Raw genomic sequence first — 14,430 nt, forward strand, 5'->3', positions numbered from 1 at the left:
TGTGTATTTTCTGTCGACTTGCACCTGCTGCTCGGTGTACCCTTAGTTCGTCCCATGACTTTTGCATTTTCCAGTCGTACAAACAAGCAGCTGAGGATGTCCGCCAACTCGCCAGTACCAGCTTCGGACCACTCCATGGTCACCTTTCTACGTCAGCGCTACAGCTTCCAAGAGGGTGATACGTGGGAGTTCGAAGTCAAGGGTACCACACACGCCGGCACGCTTCGGATCAACGGCCCGACTGTCTACTTCGCCCACACCCAAGATTCCCAAGTGGCCAGTATGTCATTGCATGCCCTTCCCCTTCTGCCAGCCACGTGCGGGTGCTCAGAGTGCGTGGGGTGATGTGTTGCGTGTGTGCGATGTCTGCGTGAAGCCTCGCCCAATGCTCTCTACAAGGCGCTCGCCAGGGTCAGCAGCAACATGGGCGGTCCTCAGTACAGCAAGCTCTTGGTGCAGTTTCACAGGAGTGGGAAGGAGAAGGCCTGGAAGCAGCTCACCGACGAATGGAAATCCGGCGACTGGAGCTCCCCTACCCCCGCCCCCAAAATTGCCAAAAAAGAACCGCGAGTCCTCTTCCCAGAGGCTGAGCCAGGCGCCGATTCGAGTTCCGGCCCAGAGGTGGCGCCTGGGCAGGGCAGAAAGGCAAGGCGGCGTCGGTGGAAGCCCGAGGAAGAGAAGGCGGTCTTTCACTCCACCGCGGGCACATGCTACCTCTGCCGAGGCCAGCTCGTGTTTGAGAACCGGAAGAGGGGTCTGCCAGGTGCGTGGCACATCGAACACGTGATCCCATTCGCCACGAATCCCGAGATGGACGTCTGTGCCAACCTACTTCCCGCCCACGCCGAGTGCAATGTGACGAAGGGAGCCAGGACGTACGTTTAGCTGCCACACCACCCGCTCGCAACAGCCAGTGTGAATGTACTCTGACACAGTTGTGCGGTGGTGGTGGTGCTGGCGGCAAACAGCATCACAGAGGCGGTGGAGCGGTTTGACCAGCTCACCGTGGACACGAGAGTCCTAACCATGGAGAAGATTCACCCATACGTGCGCGAGAAGCTCGTTGAAGCCAAGAAGCGCTGCTGGGAGCGCAAGGGCTTGCTGGTGGTCACCATGAGCCTCGACGAAAACGAGTCCATCAACTGTGAGCCCTTTGGTACGCTTGGAGATTGTCTCACCGGAAAGTGGTTCATCAGAATCACACTCACACTACACACAATATGCCATGCTACCACACAGTTGAAGACGAGGACGACAGTGAAGAGCAAGAAGGCGAGGAAGACAGCAAGGAAGAAAGCGATGAGGAGGAGAAGGAGGAGGAGGAGGACGTAGTGCGCGCCAGAAAACTGAGCGGGGTAACGCTGGGCAAGAAGCTGAGCTGGGGTGGACATGCCGTGGTCCACCAAGGCTCGTGGAAGGGACAGACTGTGGCGCTGAAGAAGGCCCTGGCGGGCAAGGAACAGTACCTCATCAAGGAGATCAACATCCTTTGGTCTGTCTTCCACTTGCTGTGCTTGTGTGCCAATGAACGTACCCTCACTCGTGTGCTTCGGGTGTGTTTACGCCAGGGGTCTACGTCACGACAACTTGGTGGAGATCTATGGCTACTGGATTGATGAGTCAGCGGACCTGTGGATGGTCATGGAGTACCTGCCGGCCGGCGATCTCAGGGTAGCTCTTCCCAAGGTCTCCCCGATCAGGGTGATGCAGGACATCGCTAGCGCAATGGTGTACCTGCATAGCATGAGGATCATCCATCGCGACCTGAAACCCGGCAACATCCTGGTACTCCCGCCGTCCACGAGCACCTCCAAGCTCGAACAAAGAACTAACTCTGGTGGCCTCCACAACAACTCTGGCGTCTCTAGATCACGAAAGACAAAAGAGCAAAGATTGCGGACTTCGGGACGGCCAGGTTCTTGGTGAAGCACGCCGAGAACCTCACCATTGTCTACTCCGGAGGCTCCCACGCGCCCGAGCTGCGAAGTCAGAAGTACGACCTGTCGCTCGACGTCCACTGCTACGGGAGGCTCTTCCAGCAGATCCACGGCATGAAATACCCGGAAGGTTCGCGATTCGAACGCGAACTCATAGAGCTGGCCAAGCGCTGCACTGTTGAAAACCCGAAGCAGCGCCCCACCTTCGAGAAGATCCTGACCGAGCTAACCAGGCTGGCGCGCGAGAGATGATGACGACATGTACGCTTTGGAGTCTTTCTCCCTAGCTGCCCTGAAGAAGATTTGGCCCACGCTCCGCCGGAGAGTAGAGTTGGCTCATGTCCTGCCGCGTCATTGAACAAGGCGGTGTTTTAAGGTAGCAGTGGTGAGTTGAAACAAATTACAAATCCAATCAGATAATAGCAAAAAAAGAAACAAAAATTAAAGGCCAAATTTATGGGTATTGGGTAACTTTTACCTCACTCGGCACAGGCCGTTTGTGTCGCCTTCGTGAGCAGCTACGTCCGGTCACCCAAAGATGCAGACAAGTGCCGACACGGTTCGCCAATTTCCAATCATCTTGATTTTTGTTTCCGAACCGTCAATGTTGATCGTTGTAAATTGGATATTTTTTTTTGCAATTTAATCTTTTGTGTAATTTAATTTGACCTTGTGAGGAAATGTATGTTAATTGGCTGCACGACGTCGGCGCAGGTGGAGGGCTGGCTGCTCAAGCAGGGCGCCAAGGGCCTGCGCAAGGGCTTCAAGAAGCGGTGGTTCTCGCTCCATGCCAACCGCCTCCACTACTTCGAAAACAAGGGCGACCCGCAGGCCAAGTCCCTCGGCTTCATCGACATCCTCGCCGCCAGCGCCGTCGTCCCCGCCTTCCCCACGCCCTCCTCCACCAACTCCTCCACCAAGGTCCGTGCGTGTGTGCGTGCGTGTGCGGTGTGTGCGTGTTCTTAACGTGTGTCGTGTCGTGTCGTGCGCACACGCACAGAGCGCGGGCAACTGCGAGTTTCAGGTGGTGACGCCGCAGCGCGTCTACGCGCTGGTGGCGGCGTCCGAGCAGGAGATGAAGCAGTGGGTCGCGGCCCTGGACACCCACCGCCAGCGCCTCATCCGCCAGAGCCGCGACGGCCAGGACGCGGCCAACCTGCGCCGCGGCAGCGTCGGCGCCCTGTCGTCGCCGGCGTCGGCCTTCGTGGCCGGCACCAGCAGCGGCCGCCCGCAGCCGCCCACCGCCCGCCGGGCCGTCCACACCATGACGCCCCAGCAGGGCCGCCAGTTCGAGATCGGCCGCCGCCCGACCGACGCCACGGCGACCGTCCACACCACCGAGCCCACGTCAGGCTCTGCTGGCGCTGCCATGTCATCATCGCCGTCGGCCGTGTCGCGCGAGCTGAGCGGGCTGTCGCTGCAGAGCGGGTCCAACCGGCGCAGCGTGCTGTCGTCATCGCAGACGCTCACGGCCGTCGACGACGCCGTGGCCCACATCAACGTCGGCGACGGAAGCGAGGGCGTCGGCAGTGAAGGCGGTGGTGGCTCGGGCGGCGAAGATGCGGGGCTCGCGCGGGAGAACAAGCGGCTTCAGTTCAAGGTGGCCGAGCTGGAGCGCGACCTGGACGAGCGCGAGGAGATGCTCAAGGAGCTCAAGCGCGAGATTGTGAAGGACCTGCGCGAGCTGGCCGACAAGCACCGCCAGCGCGACGACGAGATGCGCCAACTGCGCGACGAGCTGGCCTTTGCCCACCAGAAGCTGAACGAGCTCCAGCCCCCCAAGAGCGAAAGCGAAGAAAAGAGCGAAAGCGAAAAGAGCGAAAACGGCGCCAGTGGTGACAAGGACGCGGTGATTCGCGACCAGCAGCGGCAGATCGAGGGGCTCAAGGCGCAGCTGCAGGAGCGCATCGAGGAGGAAGCGGCCAAGATGCGGGAGAAGGTGCGGTTCGCGATCGACAAGCTCAAGCAGGAGCAGGAGGCCGAGATCCGCAGGCTCTCCCAGCAGAAGGTCGGAGCCGCCGGTGGCGCCGGCGACGACGCCGAACAGCTGCGGCAGGAGAACGCGGCCCTGCGCGAGGAGGTGAAGCGGGTCGTGGAGAAGATGGACGCGCTCGTTCGCAAGGCCCACCAGTGTGCGTTGCCCCCTCCCCTCTATCTCTCTCCTCGCCTTCGTTCTTCTTTCTCTTTTCTTCTCTCTTCTCTTTTCGGGCGAGAATGTTCTTTTTCATCCCGTCCCTTATATGCGCTCCGGCTGTGTCGTCGTTCTTCGTGTCACGTGCTTACATACTCCTCCTCTCTCTTGCGTGTCGTGTGTCGTGTGTCGTGTGTTGTGTGTCGTGTGTCGCGTCGCGTGTGTCGTGTGTCGTGTGTGTCTACATTTCTTTTTTTCCCACTTTCCCGACCACAGAAATGCCATGCGTGTCGTGTCGTGTCGTGTTGTTATTTTACACTTTTGTTTTTGTAGAGTGTTATCTCTCTTTCGCTTCGCTCTTCATCTCTTTTTCGAGTGATGATGTACCACGGCACCTGATGTACTCCTATTTACGTTCGTTTACGTTCGCTTCATTCGCTCCTCCTTTCTTCGCCTCTTTTTCTCTTCTTCGTTTCCGCGGCGGCCCCTCCCCCCAGTGCTGCTGGGCGCCACAGGAGCCGACGAGGGCGCGGCCGCGGTGGTCGAGCCAGAGCCAGAGCCAGTCGGCAAGCGGGCGGATGACGTCAGCACCCTACAGGTCGAGGCGGGCGGCAAGCGGGCGGATGACGTCAGCACCGCCAGTGACACGGAGGGAGGCGTGGTGACCTACGGCCGCAGGAAGGTCGCCCTGTCCAAGCCGGACCCGGGCGATGAAGATGACGATGAAGATGATGAAGATGATGACGATGACGATGACGAAGAAGAAGATGATGATGAAGATGACGAAAGTGATGAAGAGGACGATGCGGACGACAACCTATTGCGGGCCGAGGCGCTCTACGACTTTGCGGCCCGCAACGAAAACGAGATCAGCTTCACCAAGGGAGGTGCGTGGCCCGTCCTACTGCGCCGCTCTTGGTTGCTCCCCCCCCGACTCATGCGAATCGTCGTTGGTCGTGTGCGTGTCGTGTCGTGTTGCATGTCGTGTTGCGTGTCGTGTGTGCGGCGCGTGCAGAGGTCTTGATCGTGCACGAGAAGGACACCAGCGGGTGGTGGAAGGCGGAGGTGCGAAGGAAGCGGAAGAAGCAGGGGCGAGGCAGCGCCGCCACCAGCGGCGCACCTGCGGCGGCGACGATCGGGGTGGTGCCCTCCAACTACCTCCGCGTCCTCTACAAGGCCCCCTCCTTCAACTTTAAGCTCTCCTCTAAGGTTCTCCGATTTTGCTGCATTTTATTTCTACGTTTATTTATTTCTACGCTTGTATTTTTTATTATTTTTATTATTAATTTTATTTAAATACTGAAAATAATGACTGTGCGATTTTTGCAGGTGAATCTGTCGATTAGGGAACTGCAGAAGAAGTGCGGCTTCATCACGCCTGAAGAGACGAAGAAAACCACCACGACGAAGGAAAAGAAGAAGAAGAAGAGAAAGAAGACGAGGAAGACGACGACGACGAAGAAGAACGACGACGACGCAATCAACGCCAATGGCGGCGGTAACGACGACGAAGGTGACGAAGAGCTGAAGAGCATCAGGCAGCGCACGGCCTCCATCTCGGAGAATCGGGCCGAGATGATCGCCGGCGTGCAGGCCCTGCTGCTCGAGCAGCGCGGCTTCCTGGCCCGCCAGAAGGAGCTCCTCCGCACCCGCACCCCCACCGCCCGGCCCGACCTGGTGCGCGACCTGCAGGCCGGCAGCGGCGGCGGCGAGTCGACGTCCACGGGCTCGGCGGCGGCCCTGGTCCACCTCACCCGCAGCCGGCCGACGATCTCCGGCAAGCGCCGGCCCAGCCGCCGGCTCCGCTCGGCCCACGTCAACTCCGACGTCCGAGCCCCCACCGGCGCCGGCGAAAACGAAAGCGAAAAGGAAAAAGAAGAAGAGCGAAACGAAGAACTAAACGAAAAGGAAAACGAAAAGGAAAGCGAAAGCGAAAGCGACAAGGAGGAAGAACGAGAAGAGGTGGTCGATGAAGAGCAGGAGACGACGTCGATGGCGACGATGATGAAGGAGCTGCAGTGGCGTCTGGAGAAGGCTGAGGAGGTGATCGAGGCCAACCGAATGGAGCTCGAGATGGCGACGGAGAAGGAGATGATCCTGCGCCTCGAGATGCGGTCGCTCTCGCTCGAATCCAAGACCAGCCAGGCCGAGGTCGAGCTCGAGCGCGAGCGGGCGGCCGAGCTGGCGGCCAGGGTCGAGGCGCTGGCCGAGGCCGTGCGCGAGCGCGAGGCCGAGATTGCCCTGTGGCGCGCCTCGTCCCGCACGAGCGTCCGCGCGGCGGAGAACGAAAGCGACGACATCAAAGAAAAGAACGAAGACGGCGACGCCAACAAAGAAAAGAGCGAAGGCGAAGAGGCCCGGGTCCAGACGGGGCAGGAAAAGAACGAAGAAAAGAGCGAAGCCGAAGAGGCCACGACCGAGGTCGTCGTCTACAAGAAGAACGAAACGGTCGACGCCTCGTCGTCGGAACGGCTGATGGAGGAGATCATGGCGCGCAACCGGCGGGTGGAGGAGCTAGAGCTGGAGGTGCGCGAGCGCGGCGAGGTGATCGAGAAGCTGATGATGGAAGTGCGTGCCCGCGAGGAGGAGAAGGAGCGCGAGCGCGAACGGGCCGACGCCGAGAGCTGGTGGACCGAGGAGCGCCAGCGCCTTCTCGGCCTCATCGGCACACCACCACCCACCGCACCCGATGCTGACGTCAGCACTGCCGCGTCAACACCCACCACGCCCACCACCTCCACCGAGCCGGCGCCTGCTGAGCCCGACGTTGCCAGGGGAAACGTTGCCGAGGTCGAAGAGCTGAGAGAGCGTGCGCAGCGGCTCGAGGCGGAGAAGGCGGCGCGCCGAGAGGAGGAGCACATCGGCGAGGAGCTCATCCGTCTGCAGGCCCAGCTCATCGCCCACATGGTCGGCATGGTCGCGGCCGATCCCACCGCCGCCGCCACCACCACCGCGGCCCAGCCGTCGCGCGAGGACCAGGCGGCCGAGGTGCGCCAGCTGCTCGAGGAGCTGGACTACCTGGCCCGCAAGCGGCAGGCGCTCCTCGCGGCCCGCAAGGAGCTGGCGGCGGCGGCCGACGCTGACGGCGGCGCCGCTGAGACGCCGGCCGTCCGGGCGAGGCGTGCGACGACGGTCATGGCGATGAGGCGGCGCTCGATCTTCCCGGCCGGCGCGGCCCCGCCGCCACTGCCCTCGCTGCCGTCGCTGGCCTCCTCGCTCGAGAAGGCCGCCACGTCATCAGTTGTTAATGAGGCTGCTGACGTCAGCAAGCCCGAGAAGGACGACGCCGCGCCTGATGACGACGACGATGAAGGGGAAGAGGAGGTGAGGCCAACGGTGGTGATCGGCGACAAGCGGGATTCGGGTGGGCGGGAGCGCTCGAAGAGGCTGTCGTCACCGCTGTCGCCTCCGCCGCCGGACGGTCCCCTCATGCGGGCCAAGGAGAAGAAGATCCGCAAGCTGACCGCCAAGCTGGCCAAGAAGAAGATGGAAGGCCGCGGTGCGCACACGACACACAACACACGACACGCACACGATACACGACGCACGACACTCACTGGGGGGGGGTGACGACGTGCATGTGCAGAGGTTACGGTGGGGGCCGGACCGGAGTGGGTGCTGGACGTGATGGTGCCGGAGTGCGTCGGCTGCCACGCGCAGTTCACCCTCATCAAACGCCGACACCACTGCCGCAACTGCGTACGTCTCCCCCCAACGCCGCACACGCGTGCATTGTTGCGTGTGCAGCGGCCGCCGTTCGCTGATCGTCGCACGAGTGTCGCACGACCGATGGCGCAATGAGATGACTCAAACGAGTGTGTTGTGTGAAACGTTGATTGTCGCACAGGGCAAGGTGTTCTGTGGGAAATGCACATCGCTCTCGTGCAGCATCGAGGAGCTGGGCTACACGGAGCCCGTGCGCGTGTGCGAACCCTGCTTCGCGGTCCTCCACACCAACCAGCGGCGGCGGCCATGGTGATCAGTTTTTTTATGTCCGAACCAAAAGAAGCGAAAGCGAAAGCGAAGAAAGAGTAGGAATGACGAAGAACGAAGAAGAAAAGCGGCGAGGGAAGGCGAGAAGGGAGCCGGTCGCGACATCCGGAGGCGTAGCCGACTGTCGGGCGATAAGAGAGAAGGGCGAGTGACGCCGCGCAGATCCAGCCACGGGCTGGAGAACACGAAGACGAGACTATTCTGCGGATAGCGCAGCGGAAGTTGGCCGCGAAGGCCAATCAAAATCGGAAAACAAATTTGTAGAATAGAAAAGTGGCAGGTACGAAGCGTGGAGGACACCATATCTGCGCCGCATGTCACAACAAGCACGCGGGCCGCGTGACCCAATACGGCTCAGCCGACGGCAGATCGTGGCTCGTTCACCCTTGTTGCAATGGTGCACGACATCAGTACAACGTAACCACGAAATACATCGTGAAAGCCCTTAAGGTCTTTTTACCTTTGCGCCGCCATTGGTCTGCTTTACGAGGTCTACTTGCCATCAACTTGCCACCCTCTTTCCCAATCTCTTCTGATATGGGTAGATAGTGTTTTGGAATGTAAAACATACACGGTGTGGATGGCAGGCAGATGCCACAAATACCAAGAGGCACTCACTCGTCTTGCTGACGTCAGTTGGGCGTAAGCCTTGCTAAAGGATGCGTGATGGCCGTCCGACGGAGACCAACGCCGTAGCGGGACCGTCGAGACCAGTCGCACTCTAGTTCCACGCAGCCCACAGCACACCACACGTGCGGACCCAGCCCGAACGCTCTCACTCCCCATCCCCGCGCGCAGAGGGTCACACATAAAAGCCCAAGCAGAGTGAGCCACCATTCTTCTTCACTCGACCATCAACTATCGACCAGCAAGCACCACATCTACTACTCTCTTCTTCCATCTTCTGTTCCTACCACAACAATGATGGGCTTCAACCACGACCACGACCCGTACCACACCATCGACGACCAGCGCTGCCGGCAGTCATCGGACAGCATCCTGTACGGCCTGCTCGAGGAGCAGCTGGCCGGACTCGACCACCACAACCAGCACCCCAACCACAACCTCACCCGCGCCCCTGTGCTGACGACCAGCACTGCGCCCCCCGCGGCCGTATCGGACTCGATGACCCCGGTGGCGTCGCCCGACCTCCTGCCCTGCGCCACGTCGTCCGACTCGCAGTCGCGTTCGTCTTCGTTTTCGCTTTCGCGTTCGTCTTCGTTCTCCGTACCGGCCCTGGGCGCGACGGCCTCGCCGAGCCTGGCCGAGGTGTTCCTCCGCGGCGCGTCGAACCAGAAGGAGGCCCTGCAGCAGTACCTCATGGGCCTCGCCGACACCACCAGCGCCATCTCATCGGGCGGCAAGCGGAAGCGAAAGAACGGAGACGGCGGCGACTCGAAGAAGAAGCGAAAGTCGCGACGGACTGCCGCGTCGGCCGAAAGAACGAAGGCCAAGTCTGCGGAAAGAGCGAACAGAGCCGCGGCCCAAAGAACGAAAGCGACGGCGACCGTTGCGACCGTTCCGGAGACCACCACTGCAGTGATCGCCTCCCCCCACCTGAACGACCCCGCGGCCGCCGCCACCTCCACGCCCGTCGTGTCGTCGCCCGCCGCCGTCCCCTACTCTTCGCCTTCGCTCTATTTCTCGTCCATGCCTTCGCCTTCGTCTTCGTTCTCGGCCTCGTCGACCCCCTACCCCGGCTACCCGACGCCGACCACCTCAACTCCGTCGTACTACTACCCCAACGTACTGTTCGACGCGCCGCCGCCGGCCGCGGCGTACCAGCAGCAGCCGCGCTACCAGCCGCAGTACGAAGACGACGACTTCTGGCTCGACGTGGAGGCCGTCGGGCTGACCCAGCACCAACAGCGCGACGCGTTCTACAACTCCTCGTTCTGCGAGCTCGAGCGATTCCTCCTCGAACACGACCTCTAAGCCCGACACTTGCCGAGGAGACGACCAACGCACACCACACACCATATTTATTTTTAATAGTTTCCTGATCGGAGGAGGCGTCGACTGGCCCGATATCTGGCTACTTGTGCTTCACCTCAAAGCTCGCAAACAAACACATAAAAACAAACATTGTACATCATTCTTCACACTTTCTTCTCATGTTCGCACGTGCGCAGAGTAAAGCGCCAAAAAAAGCAAATAAAATAAATAAAAATAAAAAACAAAAACTGGCTGGCGATAATTGAAGATAAATCAAGTTCTGAATGGAGAGAGCCTTCGCGGGCCATCACCATCCATCATCGAATGGGGCCGTGGGTGGGGCGCAGTACTCGCCGCAGGTCCTGCAGGCTTGCCCGTTCCTATCTCAGCAGGCACGCCTCGCGGCAGATCGAGATCGGTCATCCCCGCCCCCCTCGTCATCGCTCTCGGACCCTGTGCCCCCGTCCTCCTCCTCCTCCTCCTCTTCTTCGACCTCTTCCTCGGCATCTTCATCTCCAGTCCCTGCTCGAGGTACAGTGTAGCCCCTTCCTTCGATTGTTCATCTCAATTTTTCTCATTTTACTCGTTTGTTTCATCTTGATCGATCGCCGCGTAGCGCCGACCCCCAACCATCAGCAACCGGGCGTGGCCACGATGATGGGACACCCGCTCGTGCACAACACGTCGCTCAATCTGCGGCTGGCCGCAGCAGCTGCCGCCCATCAGCATCTCCTCTCCACTGCCGACGGAGCTCGTGCTGGTCCTCCCGTGGCCATGCCACGACCTGGTCCCCTCATGAACTTCATGCTGCCCACCTCTCCTTCTTCTTCATCTTCTTCTTCCTCTGGCCTGTCCTCTCCACCATCAATGACGACACAACAACAGCAGCAACTACATCAGCCGTCATCATCAACATCAACGCCATCGTTGTCGTCGTCTTCTTCTTCAACGACCACAGTCACCACCGGGCCGTCGTCGGCCATGAGCCACCTGGACCCGCAGCGCGACTGTTGTCTGGCGACGTGCGGGCACATGTGCACCCTGTGCCGGCCCATCGTCCAGCAGCTCATCACGCTCTGCCAGGTCTGCATGACCAAAGACGTGCCCCACCCGGTACAGCGTCGTGTCGTGTCTTGCGTCTGCGGTCGTGCGTGTGTCGTGTGTGCCATGAAGCTGATCGTGTGTGTGTGTTGTGTGTTGTGTGTTGTGTGTTGTGTGTTGTGTGTTGTGTGTTGTAGGACCTGATCGGTTGCATCCGCGCGCTGCTGCCCGTGATGACGGAGAACGACGTGGGCCGGTTCCGTCAGTACCTCCAAAACGAAAAGGTGGAGTGGGTCAAGGAGTTCATCATGTACGACACACACACCCGCCCACCCGCCGCACGACACGCAGAACACGACACGTCAGCGAACGATGTTTTTCATTTATTTTTATAACTTTATTTTTACTTTTGAAGGTATATGACGGTCACCTTCGGGTCTGTCATCTTCCTGGAGGAGCTCTTCGTGCATCGGCAGGAACTGCGCCAGCGGGCCGTGAGCGACGGCATTGCGCTCTGCCTCGCCGCCGGCGCCGGTACTCCCTACCACCACCACCGCTGCGTGTCGTGTCGTGTCGTGTCGTGCCTTGTACCGTATCGTGTGCGTGTGCGGTGGTGCGTGTGGGCTTGGAGCTGATGATGGGATGTCCGCGTGGGTGCGCAGGTAAGGTGGACATGGTGACGTATCTGCTCGGGCAGGGCAGCGACCCGAACAAGGCCCCGCAGGTGGTCAACAGCAACCTGTCCGGCTTCTCCCTCTTCCCCCCGCAGCAGCCGCAGCCGCAGCCGCAGCAGCCGACCCCCGGCGGCGCCACAGCGGCGGCGGCCGGCCCCGCGCCTCCGGGCCAAGCCCCGCAGCAGCAGCAGCGGCCTCGACCAGGCCCCGACCACGACGGCGCCCTGCAGCCTCCGGCGGAGAAGCGAGGGCACACGGCGCTGCACTACGCGGCGCACAACGGGCACGCCGGGTGCGTGTCGCTGCTGCTGCGCTACGGGGCAGATCCCAACGTGCGCGACGGCGACGGCATCACGCCGCTCCACTCGGCCTCGCACAACGGCAAGTTCGAGAGCGTGCTGCTGCTGCTCCACTTCGAGGGCGACGACGACACCATCGACGACGAGGCCGACGAGGCCGACGACGAAGAGGCCTGCGAAGTCCGCGAGGTCAGCGACCTCGACGCCGCCCACTACGGGCGCCGGCAGGAGATCGGCGAGGAGCGAGAGCCCACCTCGGTCGTCAAAGCCAAGAAGCCCTACGCTCGGGTACGCACACACGCGCACACACCGCACACGCACGACACACGCACACACACACACACACACACACACACACACACACACACACACACACACACACACACCGTTACTGATGCCCACACGGCGCCGTGCAGAATCGGGCAGAGGTGGACGCTCGTGACCGATGGGGCGACACTCGTACGCCGCCTCTCAATTCTCTTTGCCCGGCGTGTGTCGTATCGCGTGTGCCACGTCGTGTGTCGTGTCATGGTGTGTGTCGTGTGTCGTGTGTTGGTGCTGACCTTGGGCGATACGTGTGTGCAGCGTTGCACAAGGCGGTGGTGAACGGGCACACGGCGTGCGCGGAGATCCTGCTGGGGTTCGGGGCGCAGATCAACAGCCAGAACATGGGCGGCGACACGCCCTTCCGCAAGGCCGTCTACCACGGCCACACCGACTGCGCGCGCATGCTCGTCGAGAAGGGCGCCGAGTACAACCTCGCCTCCGAGAAGAACATCTCCCCGCTCCACCTCGCCGTCTTCAAAGGTTCGCTCATCTTTCTTCTTTCTTCTTTCTTCTTTCTTTCTTTCTTTCTTTCTTCTTTATCTTAATCGTAGTTGGCCGTGTGTGTGTGTGTGTGTGTGTGTGTGTGTGTGTGTGTGTGTGTGTGTGTGTGTCGTGTTGTGTCGTGTTGTGTCGTGTTGCAGGGCATTGGGACTGCGCGGCGCTGTTGCTGGAGAAGGGGGCCGACGTGAACTACAAGGACGAGAGCGACATGACGCCCCTCTTCTTCGCCGCTGTCAACGGCCACGGCCACTGCATCGAACTCCTCCTCGACCACCGTACACCTCCCCCTCCCTCCCCCTTCTTCCGCGCGTGTCGTGTCGTTGGTCGTGTCGTGTCGTGTCGTGTCGTGCGGTGGTTCGTGTGCTCACGGGCGCGCAGAGGCGGAGGTGAACCGGCAGGACAACGAGGGCAAGACGGCGCTGCACACGGCGGCGCGCAAGGGCTACAAGGACTGCGTCACGATCCTGCTCGAGCGCGGCGCCCTCATCGACGCCAAGGACGACGTCGGCTGGACGCCCCTCCACGAAGCCACCAGCGAAGGTTCCATCGACTTTCACCCCCCCCCTCACACCTCAACCGACGCCTTAACGCTCGTGCGCCGCGTGTTGGCAGGAAATATCGAGGTCGCGGAGATGTTGCTGAGGCACGGGGCCGGGGTCGAGGTGGGCGACAAGGAGGGCTGCACGCCCATGCACCTGGCCTCGCGCTGCGGCGACTCCGACTCGCTGCAGCTCCTGATCGAAGGCCCGCCCGATCACCACGACCACGACCACGACCTCGACCACCAGCCCAGCGACGCCGCCGGTCTGGGGCGCGCGTGGCGGCGGCCGGACGTCAACATCCGCGACGCGAGCGGCTGGACGCCCATCCACGAGGCCGCCAACGAGGGCAACACCCAGTGCATCCAACTCCTCCTCGACTATGGTGCGTGTCGTGTCGTGTGTCGTGTGCGTGTCGTGTGCGCGTGTGCGTGTGCGGCTGTGTGTCGTGTCGTGTCGTGTGTCGTGTGGTGGGGCTGATGAGAAGTGGGGCAGGGGCGGACGTGAACAGTCCGGACGCGGACGGGAACACGCCGCTGCACAAGGCGGCCGACAACGGCGCGCTCCCGTCGTGCATCCTGCTCGTCGAGCACGGCGCGCGCATCGACGTCAAGAACCACCTCAACTTCACCCCCTACCAACTCGCCACCATCAGGTGCGTGTGTGTCGTGTGCGTGTGTGCGTGTGTCGTGTGTGTGTCGTGTGTCGTGCGTGTGTCGTGCGTGGCTGATGAATGGCGGCGGCAGTGAGAGCATCGATTGCGCGGAGTACCTGCTGCAGCGCTACGACGAGATCCTGCGGGCCGAGCAGGAGAAGCTCGAACTCGACGGCGACCGCAGCCACCACCACCACCACCACGGCCACCATCACGACCACCACGACCAAAAGAACGAAGTCGTCGCCGCCAAAGAAAAGAGCGAAAGCGACAAAGCGCTGGCTTCGCTTCGTTCTTTTCCGGGAGCAACAGCGGCGGCGGCGGCGGCGGCGGACGACGACGAGGAGCAGGAGGGGATCGAGCGGAAGCTGGACGACGAGCGGCGGGTGACCGACGAG

At 61.3% G+C, this 14,430-nt stretch overlaps 3 protein-coding genes and 1 pseudogene across 3 annotated transcripts; all 4 read left to right on the forward strand.

Annotated features, from left to right (window-relative positions):
* The first annotated feature begins 96 nt into the window (after positions 1-96).
* Positions 97-2,189, forward strand: ACA1_078050 (annotated as a pseudogene).
* Positions 2,190-2,475: 286 nt separating this feature from the next.
* On the forward strand, positions 2,476-8,047 carry ACA1_078060 (FYVE zinc finger domain containing protein; the record flags this gene model as incomplete). Its single annotated transcript, XM_004336539.1, has 8 exons — positions 2,476-2,496; positions 2,652-2,858; positions 2,938-4,069; positions 4,566-4,955; positions 5,084-5,277; positions 5,398-7,567; positions 7,655-7,767; positions 7,916-8,047. 8 exons carry the CDS (start codon positions 2,476-2,478, stop codon positions 8,045-8,047), a joined length of 4,359 nt encoding a protein of 1,452 aa, XP_004336587.1.
* Positions 8,048-8,982: 935 nt separating this feature from the next.
* ACA1_078070 (uncharacterized protein) lies at positions 8,983-9,996 on the forward strand (the record flags this gene model as incomplete). The annotated part of the gene is made up of 1 exon (XM_004336540.1): positions 8,983-9,996. One exon carries the CDS (start codon positions 8,983-8,985, stop codon positions 9,994-9,996), a length of 1,014 nt encoding a protein of 337 aa, XP_004336588.1.
* Positions 9,997-10,977: 981 nt separating this feature from the next.
* Positions 10,978-14,420, forward strand: ACA1_078080 (Ankyrin repeat containing protein; the record flags this gene model as incomplete). Its single annotated transcript, XM_004336541.1, has 12 exons — positions 10,978-11,109; positions 11,235-11,347; positions 11,453-11,571; positions 11,700-12,298; positions 12,427-12,469; positions 12,596-12,817; positions 12,979-13,113; positions 13,217-13,378; positions 13,451-13,762; positions 13,873-14,032; positions 14,124-14,323; positions 14,345-14,420. Coding segments are annotated over 12 exons (2,273 nt in total), but the record flags the coding sequence as incomplete, so codon positions are not given.
* Positions 14,421-14,430: the final 10 nt, after the last annotated feature.

The sequence above is a fragment of the Acanthamoeba castellanii genome (assembly GCF_000313135.1).
Source record: "Acanthamoeba castellanii str. Neff unplaced genomic scaffold scf7180000084614, whole genome shotgun sequence".
In the NCBI taxonomy this organism is placed as follows: domain Eukaryota; phylum Discosea; order Longamoebia; family Acanthamoebidae; genus Acanthamoeba; species Acanthamoeba castellanii.